This window comes from Rhamphochromis sp. 'chilingali', assembly GCF_963969265.1.
Source record: "Rhamphochromis sp. 'chilingali' genome assembly, chromosome: 2".
Lineage (NCBI taxonomy): Eukaryota > Metazoa > Chordata > Actinopteri > Cichliformes > Cichlidae > Rhamphochromis > Rhamphochromis sp. 'chilingali'.
The window spans coordinates 20,769,264-20,786,794 of NC_137930.1; the positions used below are offsets into that span (position 1 = coordinate 20,769,264).

Below are 17,531 nucleotides of genomic sequence, written 5' to 3' on the forward strand. Positions count from 1 at the left end.
TCAAATGCAAAAAATGTTATTTAGTTTTATTTATGTATTAATTTTTGCTCTGTAGAATTAACTCTTGATGAAGCTGCATCTGAGCTCAATCATCCAATCAGAGTATCCCCTGTGTGGAGAACAATGGTCATTCTCTTCCTGCTAACTTGTCTTGGATACATCTCTGGTGGTGTCGGCTCTCCCTTCTGCGCATCTGACTAATTTCCATCAAACCTTGATTTGAATCAGGTTCTGGGGATGTTTTTAAGGTTGATTTAGTGGTGTCTGTATCAGTAGGTTTGCAGTGCTTTCTTGATTAAAGCTTACAGCTTTTGTTTATTTTGTTTAGTTTTTGTGTGTGTGTTATCTCCCCTCTCCTTTTGTGTTGCATTATGTGGGTGTTGGCACAGAATGACTCATTGACATAAAAATGTGGCTTTTAACTGTATATTTAGGCAAAAAAACCAAAACAATGATAACTACTGATAACCTTATAATCTGATGTAATGGCTATTTAATTGTTTAATGTCTACTCGCCTTTCTTCCAGATCCAGGGCAGCTTGTAGAGTCTGAGAACGAGCCCAAAGACCCCAAACCCACATCCACACCACCCAGCACCCCAATCAGAGCAGAGGAAGGTAAGTTAGCCTGCCATACTTGGCTCACTTATTTCCTACCTGGTTCAGCATGGGTTTCTCCAGTTCTGTGGCTGGAAGGTTTGGGTGTTTCTAGGGTCTACAGCGGGAATGCAGAGGCTCCTGCCTATCCACCTGCTTGTCTGTCTCTTGAGTTTGTTGTTGCTGTGGTCTTTAATAATACTACTATAAGTGTTGTGCTTTAATTTCTGTAATAACAGGCCAAGAGGTTTTGTTTATTTCATAAGAAATATTTTTAGGGCTGATAATCTGCCGAAAGCTCAGTTTGGAAATGCTGATAATAAAAAGAGCCTGTTTATCAGCTTTTGATGGACCATAGGACAGACTCATTTATTTTCTTCCTCTTGGTCTTTATTACTATTGGATTACACCCATGTCAGTGGTATCATTCCTAATGATACTGGAACTGACCTCTAAAAACAGGAAGTTATTTTTTACATTGAGCAATCTCAGTTGAAGTCATCTTAAGGGGTAAACGGGTATCTAGCTTTGATTGCAGGTGTAATCTAATACCAGAAATGTTGTTGCATAACATGTGTCTCTCTGTACAGTATCTCCTGTTCCCCCTTCACTTCCATTCTCCATCTACTTGGGGTCTATGAAGAATGGTTCCCAACCATTCTTTATTTTTGTTAATCTTCTGATATATATAAATATTTTATATATTTTTTATCTTCATTTTACATTTTTGATTTTCCTTTTTTAATTTAACACAGTGCCTGTGGTTTGATCTGCATAGACATTTGTTTCTACTTGTGCTTTTTTCTTTTTTTGTGGCTGCGATTACAATCAGGAGATGGAAATTCAAAAGAGTACCTGTTACCATAGTAAGTATGTACTGTTCCACCTCCTCCACACCTTCATAATTAACCCGTCACCCTCCCACGCCTGTGTGTGAGCATCGACCCTGTTTTTTCCCCCCTTTCCCGCTCTTTGCATGGCTTCAGTAGCAGAGCAGTGTTCTGTGATCTAAACTAACCCCTTTTTGTCGGGGTGTGTGACTGATCAGACAGTTTAGACTCCTCTGAATCTCTTTCTCAGGGGTTGATGGGTTATTTCAGAGCTCCTCACTCATAATTAGTGTTTCAAGTTCATGCCAAGAAAAAAAATGAATGAATGAAAAAAGACTGACATTCACAAAACAAATTGCAAGATCCTTAACTCTAGTGGAGTAAGTGGAGGATGTTCCTGAAGTAAACCTCACACCGTACTTTCACTGTGTCACATTAACCTCTTTTCTTCCTGTCGACTATTCGCTATCAAACCTCTCTTGCACATTAGCACATTTCTGTAACTGTTATATGACACTGTATGTTTCTGTTCTGGGGAAAAAAAACTCAGGTAATGTTTTGAAAATATCTTTTGAATGTCGTTTGTCTTCCAGACGAGTCCTTTACCAGGTACACGAGTGCTTTATTTCTCTTGTGGCTTTCTGAGCGAACTTGCTGTTGGTTTAGCTGGTTGAAGCCAAAAGCTTGGCTGTGTGGTGGTGCTTGGTCTCCATTTTTATCTGTCTGTGTTGTTCGGCCTTATCTGTATACTGACAGACATGAAGATATGCGAAAACTGAAATGCGCTGCTGTTTTCTCGAGTCTTGTTTTGCAGTAGTCACTGTTGCATGCAAACGGTTTTTAAAAAATAATGAAAATCCAGTGCGAGCTTGCAGCAATACTTTTAGGATGCTGTTTGTGCCACTGACCCTTGAAACAGAACATCTATGATGCAGCACTTTTTTTCTTTTCTTATCTTATCTTATCTTTTTTCTTTTTTTGCTGGGAGTGTTTTTTTGTTTGTTTGTTTGTTTGTTTGGTTTTTTAAAAGACGAGAATTAGTTCAGGTCACTAGAAAAACTTTCCAACGTCAGTACTGACTTGGAGTTTTAAGGCACTCTCATAAACAAGCTTCCCATTGGCAAAATAACCCCTCACATCATGATGACTATATGGACAAGTTTAGTATTTAGAAATTAAACGGGATCTTTGCCAACAAGTATGCAAACATCTTATTCCCTTCCCAGCAGCTTGATTAATACTGTACATACTGGTGGCTCCTGTTGATGCTTACTACTTTTTGAGAGCTGATGCAGTGTTGAATTAATTCCCTTCCCCTGAAAAATACACTAAAATACACTTTTTAAAAAAAAAAGGGAAAAAAAAGAATCTTTGCGTTGTGGATGTTTCTCTGATTTGTGCGTGCTCTGTTGTATTTCATTTTGTTTTGTTTGTACACAGGGTACAAATGAACAAGGGAACTGCCCTCATTAAGATTTCCCTGTTTAAATGAAGGTAAAAGAAAGAATGCAGAGTGCTCGCTCAGGCCTGTCAAAGTGATGGAAATGAAAGGAAACAGGGAGAAGAATTCCCAATGAGAGCGGTGTTCAGTGCATCTTGGTTGAGGTTTTGCTCTGTAAAAAGCTACAAAGTTGAAGTAGTGGATTATTAGTTTGTTTTTTTTTCTTTCTTTAAATGTAGTGTGAGTATTGCCTGCGCAAGTGTTAGACTTGTGGTCACTGAAGCTTTCTTAGACTAAAGCACCTTAAGTCAGTAGTGTTTGGGATGGTTTTATTATGTCACATAAATAAATGACTGTGTGGACTGCAGAGAAAGGTGGATGCATCTAAAATAGAAAATCGCATGGATTTTGCAGCTTACCCAGTTGTAGTAACGCCGCTCAGCAGTGCAGCTCCATTAGTTTGTCCCCTGAGTCCACTAACTCTCTCCATCTGCCCCTCCACCAGAGTCCTTGCCAGAACAAACCTTTAAGGATGAGAGTGACGCAGCCACCCTGAGACAGACCCTTCCAGATTTAACACCCGATGACCCTTCAGATGCTCCAGCGCTTCCTGCCGAAGACTCCACCCCCGCCACTGCCGACACAGCCGAGGGGGAGGAAGCCGCTGACGCCGGCGACCAGGAGGGTGACGAGTCTCCCAGCAAGTCCCCCTCCAAAAAGAAAAAGAAGTTTCGCACTCCTTCCTTCCTGAAGAAAAACAAAAAAAAGTCTGAGTCCTAGATTGAAGAATGTTGGATCGGTCCTCACTGCTGGCTCCTGTCTCTTTTTCTTTCTTTCTTCTTTTTTTTGTCTCTGCTTTTTGTCTGATATCATTACACCGTCAAGTTTCAAGCAGGCCACAGTTACACGCCATTACTTTTTAAAAAATATATATAATTTGCCGCTGGCTTATTAACCTATTTTCCCTTGTGTGTGCCAATTTTGTATACAATGTAAAAAATGAAATGCATAAGGTTTTTAATTAGTAGCGGCTTTTAGTTGCGAGTGAGTGTTGCATTTTGTCTCGTCCACTTCATCTGGCCTTTTATGCATGGCTCTTACTACAGGCCCACATAAGTAATGTGAGGTTATTTTATTTTTTTAGATTACTACTAAACCACTGTAACCACTAGAATGTATTGGGATTGTATCGAAATATATAAGTGTCTTTCAGCAAAAGCAAAACAAGAAAACATTGAATGCAGACAGAGAAGCTCATACCCTCTCATTTGACTGGTTTGAAACTCTGACAGCGGGAACTACAACTTGCACAGCACTAATTGCATCCCTGAAGCCGTGCATCCATGTAATTACATGTTGGCAGAGGAAGAGAGCGACACTTCAGTAGAGGACGTGCTTGTGGGAAAAAAAAAAGTCCATATTTTTTATTTTTAAATTTAAACCAATCAGTGCATTCGATATTAAACACACCTGGATGTTGGTTTTGCTTCTGTTTTTAAACACTCTAAATACCCACCTGGTTAGGTAGTTGTAAAGTGCTTTCTATCGATTTTGATTTCTACTGATTTGTATTTTTATTTTATTTTTTTTTTTAAGTGGAATTTTATTCTAATATTTCACAGACAAGCACCATTAAAATATCCATCTGAGGTGCTTGCAAACCTGCAGATGGTGTTTTTTACTGAAGCTTTAGTGTGAGTATAGTTCACAGCGGCGTGTGAGTCAGGAAATGTGGGCAGGCATTGCGCTTAATGATTATTCTAAGGGTTGATGTAATGTATTTGCTACTGGCTTTAAGACATAAGTATGAAGGAATGTGTAAAAAAAAAAATCTCAGTTTGTGGTTCCCATATTTTTTCTTCCCAAGCTTGGCTTTAATTTTTAGTTTGGTTTTCTTTTTTTTTTCTTTTTGCATTTACCTCTGTTTACAGTCTCAATACTACATAATGTGTATAATTCCAAACTTTATTCTGCATAAACTGTCTTATTTCACTCCCTGAATAGATTGAGCCATGATTACTTCCTGTGAGCACACTGTGAGCCTCCCTCTTTTTCTTTCCTTTTTTTAATGAACTCAGACAACACTTTGAAATAGTCGGTTATAGATGCAGTTGTTACAGAACTTATAAATGGCTGTTATAAAGCATGTCTGGACCTCTTCGTGTGAAACGTCACGCTGCTCAAACCTACTTTGTCCCTGAATACCTTCACCTGTTTCCAGTTGCACAAAACAAAAAGTTCACTGGAGAAGCGCTTCCGTTCTTGTCAACCTGATGTAATCTGAAGATTGAAAATGAGTTGCGCTTGAGGTTGCAGGGCATTAATATCAAGGCCTATTCCATGCTTTGCTCGACTTGTTTCTCCATCTTGTTTTAACCCACGAGGAGCCAAAAGGCATCGCAGGTGCTTTACTTACACTGCTGAACGTATAAGCTGAGAACTCCTGAAGGACTGCATGACAAGAGTGCATCACTATAACTACCCCCTTTAGATATGGCACACTAATTTTAGTGTCCTGATAACAACAAAGCCCCCTGTAGTCCTTTGAGTGTACCATATTCTTTTTTTTGTTTTGTTTTGTTTTTATAAATTGCTTAATTTTGCTGATTTGTATCCTCAGTCTGAACTGCTTATAGTTTAAATATCTCATCATCATAACATCCACACACTTAACACTTCACTGCTTATTTGTCATGGTTATTTGCCTCCTTTCTACAACCATGAATAAAAATACTACAATTAAAATCACTTTTGTGTTATAGTGGTCATTTACAGGGAATTTCATGGTAGATGATGTAGAAGTCTCCTGCAAGGAACTCGACAACCCTTTTTTAAGTATGCAGTAATAAACTGGGTTTGTCAAGATAAGTCAGAAGAAATATAGTTTCTCTTTCGCCGCCATCCATTTAAGACTTTCTCATAGTATTTTCTTTGAAGTGGTCTCCAGCAGTAGTCCAAACTTTTTAGATGTAGTGTTAGTTTTCTGAAAGCCTGCTGAGAGAGGTCATGTTAAGACAGGCACTATTGCTTGTTTATGTTTCCTCTCTCCAGTTTGCTGAAACAGCCGATCTGTCTCTGACCGTGGTGCTGAAGTTGCATTTAAGAATTAGAATTTTACTAAATTCTCGCTCTGTTCTTAAACTCCTTCTTTTGTAGATGTGCCATAAACGCACCATAAAAACACACCATTTGTTATAGTTCCCACTGCAGGAGGTGTCTTTTAGGACCTCATTTTGGCAGAATGACACATGTAGAGACAAACGGCCAAAGTTCACAGAGTGAAAACACTACCAGCCTCACTATTGCAGCTAGCGATCATAACCAATTTCGCCTATCACCAAGAGAAGATAATCTTCCGTCTCTTTACAGGTGAGTTGAAGGACAGGGCAAAGCTTCATAACCACACCTCCAGAAGAAACACTTGTGTTATTGGAGGAAGTATGGCCTGATTTATCCAGTGAATGATGGTCTTTCACAACATCGTGGCAACCGCTAGGTACTGTCCACTGTTTGCCTTTTAAGCACTTTAGATGCTTTTATGGTTTTAAAACCTTAATCTTAATCTGATTGAAGTAACTATCAAAGCTGAATACTAACAATTATTGCCATACTCTTGATTTATGAGTGTGTGTTGACACACTTAAGCATGACACAGCATAAATTTTGTGTGTGTGTGCTGTTGATATTTTGTAACTATTCCATTCTCTTGGGACACAAAATGCTGTAGATTTATGTTTTTATTACAGATTATGATCACCAACAATAAATGCTGAGCCTATAAATAATTGACCAAATGAATGCCATGGAGAATAACATGTTGTGCTTTCTACTGTGGGCAAATGACTTTTCCATTATGCTATATTCGCCATTGATCAGATTAGACTACAATCCTTTACATATTATGTGACAAAATGATAACCATGTTGGATATTGTTGAAATGTAAATGGCCTACTGCAATTCTATCAACCCTGCACTTGTCACTTGTCCATTTTTCTGAGATGTTGTTAAGGAATAATAGTTTTTAATAATCCTGTCAGAGGTGGGACCAAGTCATTGTTTTGCAAGTCTCAAGTAAGTCTCAAGTCTTTATCCTCAAGTCTCAAGTCAAGTCTCAAGTCACTGGTGTAAAAGTCCGAGTCAAGTCACAAGTCTGAAACTTTGAATTTCAAGTCCTTTCGAGTCTTTAAAAAAAAAAATGAAAAAATAATGTTGCAGTTATGCTAAATGTAAATATTAGACCATGTAATTTTAAAATCTGTGTTTTTCTCAACACATGACAAAATAGTGAACTTAGAAAATATACACAAATTGTGAAATTGCACCTCTTTAAAATGCAGCTCAATTAAACTTAGCTCCAAGAATAATTTTCACCGACAGTTCTGAGATAAGCTGCATGTTATTCTTGGATGCGGTTGTAGGACCGGCTTTAAAATCGCATGACAAAAATATCATACACATTAAAAAAAAAAACTGTATCACCAACGTAGCCTGGACAACATTTGCTAGTTAGATGAAGTCAGCTATCTCATCTTAGCATATTTATATGCATATTTATAATCATACGGTTCTTGGAGTGAGTGCATACACTCGTGAAGTTTAGTAACTTCAGGTCACTGCAACAAGCCCAGGTACAGTTTACCGACAGATGGGTGCAGGACCTTGAAATGCACCGTGTAGAAAGTAAAGACCATCGTACATATCATAAGTTTACCAGTCTCACAAATCGTCGTCATAAATACACATTCCTTAACCGTTTATTAATAGGACCTTTGAGCTCAACGGTAATTAATTAGTAGTGGAAATAATTTCTGGTAGCATCACAGAAATGTAGCAGTGACAATAATATTGTATGCTGTAATCGTACTGGGCAATTAGTGATACAAAAAACCTGTTTTATCCTGTGAATAAAAGTATATGTTTTTATCAGTGTACCATAATAACAGAAGCGAAACACAATATTGTGTCAGGACAATTCACTATTTATGCACAATAAATAAAGGAGCATAGCGCGACCATTTCTGTTCAGCGCCAGACTTGCTTGTAACCTATATCACCAATTATGTTATGAAAATGACGCATTAACTACAACAGCAGACTGACCTTCGTGTAAATGCTTGGAGCAGACTAACCTGTGAGCTGGAGTGTTCTGGGACGTTATATTTGATCTTTGAATGGCTGCAATCCAGTCGCGTCTTTGTTACTTCGGAAACATGGCTCGAACAATTTCTCTTCAACGACGTAATCCGATAACAACCGATCTCTTTACCCGTCGGCTTCCCGTGGCTGTCATGCGACCGGCTATTGCAGTTAATAATACAACGGCTTCTTGACATTTTTGTGTTTCTTTTTATCGCTGTGTCTGATTTTAATTGAAAGCCTGCGTGCGCTAGTACCGCTTGCCACGAGTTCCCAGAATCCTTTGCGGTTCTACCCGTGAATGACGTCACATTTTCAATCTCTATATAATATGCATGTTAAATTTTATATTTGGGGTAAAATATCAAGTCTTTTCAAGTAAACCGGTTCAAGTCCAATTCAAGTCCCAAGTCATTGGTGTAAAAGTCCAAGTCAAGTCACAAGTCTTAGAACATTTTTTCAAGTCAAGTCTAAAGTCATAAAATTAATGACTCGAGTCTGACTCGAGTCCAAGTCATGTGACTCGAGTCCACACCTCTGAATCCTGTTTGTGCAAAAATAGTATTTTCTGAATGTTAAATGTTTTGGTATTGCTTTTTTAGATTTATCTAAAGAAATAGGCACAATTTTTGTGGTTTTGCAACAGGCTGCTAGTAACAAAGTGCCTCAAGATACATTTTAAAAATATTTTCAGTGCTAAGTTGTTATGTGTAGGCACAATGTTGATTCATCAATTGAGTTAGGGGACTTTTTTTTATACACAAGTAATTCATAGAAAATGGTAAGCTATAATGGACAGGACTAAAATGAAAAAGCAACCAATTTCCAAAGAAAAAAAATTCAAAAGCCCTCCAGAAAGCCTGACGAACTTCTGCTCAGGACCACAGAGCTAGCTCAGGAATTTTGCCCAATGCTTTATGCTTTATTTACGAATTCCTGAGTTGTAGTGCAGGATCCTATTTTTTTCTTTTCTTTTTCATTAGTGTTGAAACTGAGGTGTAACACTGGATCTAGTGGATTTTTGCCACATATTAACAAGCCAACAGAGGTTGCATTAAAACCCATTATTACTTCCATAGTTGACTTCAAACCCTTGGAGACATTCTAGTTATGCAGCTATGGAATTACTTAACAACTGATAAAGACAACATCTAATATTATCAGTCAAATACACTTAATTCACTGTGCCGGTGAACATTTTTGATTTCTTTCATATGCTGGCTAACACTGTAATACTTGAGTGTGTAAGGTTGTAACCTAAAATGACAATTACCACTGTGGTAATTTCTTTGTGAGTTCTTTGTGCTTCCTTCCACGTTGACGAGATTTCCATTTCCAGATGCATGGATGCTGATAATATTCCCACCCCTGTGTTTCGCTGTGGGGATGGTGCTCTTTGGGTCTCTCCCTTCTTTTTCCAAATATAGACAGCATCTGTTTGAGCTTCCAGTATATATATTCAGAGTTATTATAGTTTTGTATTTTCTAAGTAGTTTTATTTTTATTTAATTTTGACTTTTTTGTTTTTAATTCGGTTTAGTTTCAGTTAGTTTCCAGAGCAGATTTTCTTATTCCAGTTTGCATGTTTGCATTACAAAGTTAAAGCACATCATTGCAAAGCAGTGTTTTGTGCTAAGCCTCAATAAAAAGGTCAGTTTTTCTGGGATCTAAGAATAATGACCAGGACATTTCTGAAATAATTCTGTTATTGTGTGCAAATCAAAATAATTTATGCTTTTTCAAAGAAAACTAGTAAATTTAGAAATGTAATGTTGAAAATCTCTTGCTTTGCTAAAAAAGTGTTTGGAAGAGGCCTAATAAATGTTTCCTTATCTGTACCTTTTGTGTGTGTGTGTGTGTGTGTGTGTGTCTGTTGTAGCTGATATTTAGTAACTATTCTGTTGTGTTGGGACACAATGCAATGCTGTTAGGGTGTTTTATTGTTATTGTTGATTTTAATCAAGAATCAGTCCTTTGATTATGTGTTTATTGCAGCATGTGATTATCAACAAATGCCAAGCCCATAAATAATTGACCAAATGAACGTGCCTTAGAGGCTAAAGTGCTTCACTTTCTAGAGACTGGATTTTTCTATCGTACAATATTCGCCATTTGAAACTAGTTCTCAACCCTTCAACATATCATGTAACAGAATGAGTGCCATATTGCTGTTGCTGAAATGTAAATGTGCTACTGCAACTATGTTACACATATTTTTTTATGAGTGTAATTGGTTTTTTTTTTTTTAATTATTTATGTTTTTTTGTCAGTTGTCTATTTTTCTCGTATTTTTAAGGAGATATTTTTAAAAAATAATCCAAACCAAGCCAACTTTATTTATGAAGTGCTTTAAAACAGCAAGTGCTGACTAAATGCAAACATAACATATTAATAGTAATATATTAAAAAATATATATTGCAGGGGATGCTGCACAGTGATAAACTGATAAAATAACATCCCAACATCTCAAAAGTTGGGATGGGAGAGAGGCTATGTTCATTTGCTAATTATAGACTACTAACTATGGGTTTTGCTAAGTCATGGCTAAGTATGCACAATAATCTTTAGTTAAATTCTAACCACACAACCATGTCCATGCACAGTGTGCATGATAATGGGGTGATTTCTAACAGCCTGCTAAGCAGATTGTAGGCTACACTACTTCTATCGAATGATAGATGGTTTATGGCTTTGGGACCTGCATGAAACACACGTACACACACACGCATACACACACACACAAAGTAAAGGGGGTTGAGTCTCTGTGACAATGCACAACACTCCCTCATCCTCTGGTTTATAAGGGTGCTACTGCTGTCAAACTTTGAGCACTTGGCCCCAACCTGTGGAGGGAACCAAGGTAAGACCACAGAGGCAGGCTGTTTAGCTGCTCAGCTCAAAAATATTACTACTTATACCTTACAGTATGGAGGAGAGTACACTCGCGTGAAACCTAATTGCTTGATGGGTGCATCTGCAAAGATTAGGCTAAGACTGTTGAACACTGTCTTCAATATCCAACTTTAGGTTTATTGTAGTCTCACATTCTCGTTCTTTACTGTAGGTAATTACATTTTCTGTCTCAGTTTTGCAAAGCCTTTGCAGAAACTTCAAGGTTGATGCAATGAAAATGTGAAATGTTAAACTTCTTATCCATTCCCGGGTTTTAATGATTATTGGCCTTTATAGTGTTTTGCTCATGTTCATTTTTGTGTGTGCTAGATGGGGAGGAGACGCTTCTCTGGCTTGGGGGTGACCCTAATGGATCTGTTCATGCCGATGACCGCGACTGCAATCACCTTTTTAGTTCTGTCTGCCACCACAGTATCTGCTGTCAAAAAGGGTAGGTGGACCACCGAGGCATGTCACATACCTTTAAATGATACCTCCTTTGAATCGAGTCCTTCATCCTGACTGCAGGCAGACAATATGCCCACTGGATAAATATCTATATACCACAAGTGCATATTTTTTTTAAAATCCCTGTGATGTGTCTTTTAGTGTAGGTAGTTCTGTTTGCACATATACAAATTACTCTTACTCTGATTTCAGTGTTTTTAGCATTTTTCTTTTATTATTGTTTTCTTATATATCTCTAGTTTGCTTTTTGTTTCTTCTTTACCCTTAAAATATTACATTACTTCCTTCTTTGCGTGTTTGATCATGATTATATTTCCCAATGCAGAGAATAATCTCCATATCAATTTACACTAGCAAAATTGCAGCATTTACATTTTATAATATTGATTTGATTGCTTGGCTTCAAGGAGATATTTAAAAAAATTTTTGTTGTTGCCAGGAACAACTAAAGCATTTGTCCCTACCTGTCCCAACATTCCTCTTGGCGAGAGAGTAGACTGCTTCCCTGATCCTGGAGCTTCCCAGGTATAAGTCACCATAGTTTCCTAGAGTCCAAAGTAATGTGTGAACAGAATATGTTTTTTTTCCCCCTCAAAGAGCCTACACAGAAAAAAAGTTATAATCAGTGGGTAACTACTAACGTAATTTTTTTCTTGCACTGCTTATAATGTCTATTTAAACATTTGCAGTGGTGACAAAAAGCAGTAGTAATACTAATCACAGCATTAGTGACATTAATGCGGATAATAATAAAGACAACAACAATGCACTGAACAGGCGAAATGTGAGGCGCGTGGATGCTGTTGGAGCCCACGGGATGAGAGTAACGTTCCCTGGTGTTTCTTCCCAACCAACCATGGATACACCGTGGAATCGCAGGATTCATCAAGCCCTTACGGTAAAACACATTCCCCTCTTATTCTGTCCTGTTTTGGGACTCATGTACTCACTAACAGAGGAAAATTAAGTGGCCTTCTAGTTAACCGCCTCTTGTTCCTTCCACTTATCTTTTTCACATAATTTTTCTTTTCCTTTTTCACTTTTTTAACTTTGCCTATGGCAAAGTTTTTGGTATAAATGTGGCACTATTAACAGGTTTTTCTTTTTTCTACCCTCATGTGAAGTGCTGGGTATTTCATGCATTTTCCATCCATGAGCATAGTCAGATATGCATTATGACGTGAGTTTAACTGTCACATAAAAATGAACTAATTTCTTTTTTACTACATGTAAGTTAAAATGTCATCAAACACGTTGACATATTAGCGCTGACAACGTACTCGATAAGCTCTGCACCCTTTTATCACTGAATGACTAAAGTATATTGTTTAAACAGATTCCCATTTTAATTCACCCGACAATTTTAATGTGATGCTACAGCTGTGGAATGAGACAGGAATGCTTGCTTATAGTGAATCATTAGATCGTTAGGTTTATGTCTCTAATGTTACAATTTAAGTGCGCTGGGACACTGAGACGACTGTTAAATGGAAGTATGTGAATGTAACGGAATCAAATTGAACTGCTGCTGGTTGTCTGATACCGATGTATCCAATTGATTTCTATAGTATGTGGATATGATGTATTATGTGGATGATATATTAACCTTCTTACCATCTTATTGTCTTCTGTTTAATTTTGCAGTTCTTAAAGCAAACCTGATAAGAATGGATTCTCCGTCTTTATTCGGTGGGGAGATAAAACAACTGTCGCTTGAGGCAGAAATGCAGACAAACAATCGTCTCCGATTTAAGGTGAACACTTACACCGTATGCAAATCTGCAGCTTACAGATATATTTAATGGTCAAAGGATTTGGATTAATGAAAGGATGCTTAATACAAAAATAGCAATATACATGAGAAATTGTTACTGTGACTGTGAGATGAGGCCTGACTCCTTTCCTCTCCCTCAGATCTACGATCCCAACAGTAACAGATTCGAGGTCCCCCATGAACACATCAGCAGTCTTCCCAGTAACCCATCCATTCCCATCAGCAGCACACTGCAGGTCACACAGAAACCCTTTGGCCTTACTGTGCGCAGGAAGGAGAACCAGAAAGTTGTGTAAGCAATCACTCTGCGTAGGTGCCGTGAGTATTTGTTGTGATGGATGGAAAATAGGGTTGTGTATGCACATATGCCTGCACAAATAAAGACGGACGAGGATATATTTGTTAAAAAATTTATTGCAATAGAGGCTTGTTGAAATGATAACTTATCAGAATTCTGTCGCTTTAGACAACAGAGGATAGATACTAATAGATTATCAATGATTCTGTGCATCATTTGAAATCATTGTGTAAGAACTTCTGTAAGATAATGCCCATGCAACACGTGATTACTTTGATGGTGATACAAGTCATGCTTGGCTGGCCCTAGCTGACACCACATTGATCAAGTACTCCTCAGATAAGATAAATACAGATAACAGAAGAATGGAACTGGAAACGTCAGCAGTGTATGGCTTCTTTTGAAGACTAGACAAATGCTACCCAGAGGCCTTATTAGAGATTAATGGGCTGGCCTGTCTCTGTGTGTTTTTCCTCCTTGTTGTTTAATTTGCTCTAAAAACTCATCTCCCAGAGTAATTATGTTTACTTCTAGTTCCATTTCACTCTAATTCCTTTACTTACTTCACTCAAACATGAAGTCATAATTCTGAGTAATCATTAATCCTTAAGTTAATCATTAAGGAAAATATCTTTGGTATCAAGTGAAAGCATACCAACCAAGAACATTGCTTTTGAGAGATCCCATTAAATTTAACGTTTTACATTGCACTTATTTAACAGAATTACATGTAATCGGATTACTTAAAAGTCAGCATTTGGGCAAAAATAGATTTTTTTCAGGGTTCTTTGTTTCCCTTTTACCTGCTCTCCCTTTCCCCACATCCCAATGTATCAGTCTGTCTTTACACTTCCCAGTGATCATTTAGTCCTTTGTTTCCTCATAACGTTCAGGTTCGACACCACAATCGCACCACTGGTGTTTGAAGATCAGTACATACAGCTGTCTGCCAGACTTCCATCACATAATATTTACGGCCTCGGGGAGCACGTCCACAGGCAGTATCGCCATGACACCAACTGGAAAACCTGGCCAATTTTCACCAGAGACGCTTTCCCTAATGGGGTGAGGACAGCATGCACATGTTGCATGTGCTTCTTACAAGTCTGTTTGCCTTCTCATAGGGCCTATAATTGAATGCCTTGTAAGCTGATTATTCTGTGTAGTCACCCCCTCAGTTTCAGTAAGTGTCCCACATGCCTCTATTGTATACTCATTTGTCCCACTGTGGCTTCTCTGCAGGGAACACACAACCTCTACGGACACTATCCCTTCTTCCTCTGTCTGGAAGATGAGAGTGGAAAGTCATTCGGGGTCTTTCTCTTGAACAGCAATGCTATGGGTAAAGACATATTCACACAAATGCAAGAACACACACTAGCAGTTGATTAAAAACCAACAGAAAGTGTAAAAAAAAAAACCCACCCCACACATATATATTCTGAAAAGGTGACGCATTTGCAAAAAAAAAGGAAATAAGATAAAATAACCTTTAATAATCAGACACGTGGGAAATTTGTGTGACTTATTTTAAAATCACAACATAAACTTATATTGCTATGATTAAGCTACTTTTTTCTGTTTGTTTCCAGATGTGACACTGCAGCCTGCCCCAGCTGTGACCTACAGGACTATTGGAGGGCTTCTTGACTTCTACATTGTCTTTGGTGACACACCGGAACAAGTGGTGCAGGAGTTCCTCGAGGTGATTTTACTAAATGCAAAACATGTGGCGCGAGGTTTCTTGTTAATATTGTTGTGTGGCTCACTAATTACATTAAAAACACTTCCAATTATGCCGTTCAGCTCACTGGCAGGCCCGTCATGCCTCCCTACTGGTCACTGGGATTCCAGCTTTCTCGGTGGAACTACACCAACCTCGACATAGTCAAGGAAACAGTGGAGAGAAACCGTGCTGTGGGCCTCCCATATGTAAGATTCAGTCTGTTTGAGTTTTAAAATTCCTTTTATACATCAGACTCTCATTTGAGAATTGAAAATTGCATGGACATAGCATATCAATGCAGTGTTTTTTCCATCCCATGCAGGATGTCCAATACACCGACATAGACTATATGGAGAATAAAAAAGATTTCACCTATGACAAGCTTAACTACACTGAACTTCCTCGGTTTGCTGACTATCTCCATGAGAGGGGGCAGAAATACATCCTTATCCTGGTAAGAAGTACTTTGTGGCCATATTGGGTGTATTTATGTAACCTAGAAAAATAAGAAGAAATCATAAAAACTTCAAATCAAAAACAGACATCAAAGTGTTTAAATCATTACTTCTAGCGCACAGTAACATTTGCTACATCAGCAACACCAAAGAAGAAATGAAAATGACGACAGTCGTGTAATTTTTATGAATTTATTGATTTGATTTGAGCATATATTCTTATGACTGTATCATTTGTCCCCAGGATCCCGCAATAGCCACCAGCAAGAGGGTTGGAGATGCTCCATATGAGTCTTATGACCGTGGCACTGCGAAGAATGCTTGGGTCACTGAATCAGATGGGAAGACTCCTCTGATAGGAGAGGTGAGCTACATTGTACAAGCCTGATATTCTGATGCATCAAGCGTATTTGCTTAGCAGCACCTGTCTGCTACTTACTCTGTTAATGATATCAAATACCAAAGGTACCACTCCTTTTATGTACTTAATCTTTTTTTTTTTTTTACTATATATTTACTATATGTTACTATATATTTTTACTATATACTATTATGTCTTTTTTGTTTTCTTTTTTTTTTGTTTTTACCTGGAAGACCAGTAAAACTAGACTATTACAGTACCATCATATGATATTGTTGTTATTGTGACACAAAGTCACAAATTTAGTAGAAAAATACATGCTGTATACACCCTGTGTTCATCCACCTGCATCCGCTTGTCTGGATCAAATGTATTTGTGTTACTTTGTGGTTTATGAGTGCACACATATGTGTGGTTTGTGCTTTATTTACATATGTTGTTGTCTTTCGGCTATAAAAACAAAGGTGTCTGCCGCGGGACCTCTGCTGTTGCTGCATTTGTAATGAGGGAGATACATAAACAGACCTGGTATTTATTCTGCTTTTACAACCAAGCAAAAATTGCTTGGAAAGAACAAGATAAAAGCCTTTCCTGGTGGCACAACAATGTTGGCGTGCATTAGAACATCATAGCAGGACCTCACTCAAACATTTCTGAACATTTCTGCTTAGTTAAAAAAGATGAGCGTAAACAGAGCAGCGGGGAGAGTGGAGGATTTAAGGAAAAGGTTATAAATGTAGACAAAGACATGTGCAGAGAAAGGGTAGGTGCAGATAGATGGACACAAATAACAGATTAGAAGAAAATCTACAGGGAAACAGATCGACGATCGCACTGAGTGTATGGTGACATACACAGGAAGCAAGACATAATGAGGGAGAGGAGACAAAGTAGATAGATGAATAAAGGATAGACAAGATGGAAGGTAGAAAGAGACTTTAGAAAGGCAGTACGCACAGGGTCTGATAGAGACATGTACAAAAAAGACCATAAAAAGGCAATAATAAAGTGACGTATGGAGTTACAGCTGCTGACATTTTATTTACACTCCTGTCATTATAAGTACGCAGCTGGAGATGATAAAATCTAGTCTTGAAGGAAAAAAGATGGCATCTGCAAGGAACTACCAGTAAACTTTGACCTTGAATTTCTGACCATCTGCTAAAAACATCTTCCTGTCATCCTAACACGCACACACCAAACCTCCACTCTTCTCAGTGGATGAATCATTTTTCTCAATGTGCATCACTAACGTTGACTTCAAACAGACATGTCTACAGATTCTTATTGCATTATTGATTCTCTCCTGTTGCTCGGCTCATTTGTCTCTTTAGCCCCTTTATCCTTTACCTTCTCTCCTTTTTCTGTATCGCATCATCATCTCTGTTCTCTGTTATTCCCACGCCCCTAAACTGTTCCTCCAGCATCTTCATAGGAACACTGATTTCTCACTCAGAGCTCATAATTTTGGCTGTTCATGCCATCTCATGTTGTCTGCATATATGTTATTGTGTAAACTAACCTCTTGCTTTATTAAACGCATGTTAAAAAA

The 17,531-nt window shown here is 38.0% G+C and overlaps 2 protein-coding genes across 8 annotated transcripts in view; both read left to right on the top strand.

Moving 5' to 3' along the window:
- add1 (adducin 1 (alpha)) overlaps positions 1–4,785 on the top strand; it is a 28,871-nt gene extending 24,086 nt beyond the window's left edge. For 4 of the 7 annotated variants that reach the window (XM_080874133.1, XM_080874134.1, XM_080874139.1 and 1 more), the window contains 2 exons: positions 528–617; positions 3,373–4,785. In XM_080874133.1, coding sequence (XP_080730259.1) covers positions 528–617; positions 3,373–3,647 — 365 coding nt within the window. In that variant the 3' untranslated portion in view covers positions 3,648–4,785. Of the gene's footprint in view, positions 1–527; positions 618–1,428; positions 1,467–3,372 lie in introns of all 7 variants that reach the window. The other 3 variants (XM_080874136.1, XM_080874138.1, XM_080874137.1) reach the window with 2 other exon arrangements.
- A 1,372-nt stretch (positions 4,786–6,157) lies between these two features.
- LOC308391631 (sucrase-isomaltase, intestinal-like) overlaps positions 6,158–17,531 on the top strand; it is a 29,402-nt gene continuing 18,028 nt past the window's right edge. The window contains exons 1-12 of the mRNA XM_080874286.1: positions 6,158–6,363; positions 11,228–11,348; positions 11,805–11,890; positions 12,143–12,263; positions 13,010–13,119; positions 13,280–13,431; positions 14,331–14,502; positions 14,680–14,779; positions 15,030–15,142; positions 15,244–15,369; positions 15,486–15,617; positions 15,863–15,982. Coding sequence (XP_080730412.1) covers positions 11,228–11,348; positions 11,805–11,890; positions 12,143–12,263; positions 13,010–13,119; positions 13,280–13,431; positions 14,331–14,502; positions 14,680–14,779; positions 15,030–15,142; positions 15,244–15,369; positions 15,486–15,617; positions 15,863–15,982 — 1,353 coding nt within the window. The 5' untranslated portion in view covers positions 6,158–6,363. The remainder of the gene's footprint in view (positions 6,364–11,227; positions 11,349–11,804; positions 11,891–12,142; positions 12,264–13,009; positions 13,120–13,279; positions 13,432–14,330; positions 14,503–14,679; positions 14,780–15,029; positions 15,143–15,243; positions 15,370–15,485; positions 15,618–15,862; positions 15,983–17,531) is intronic.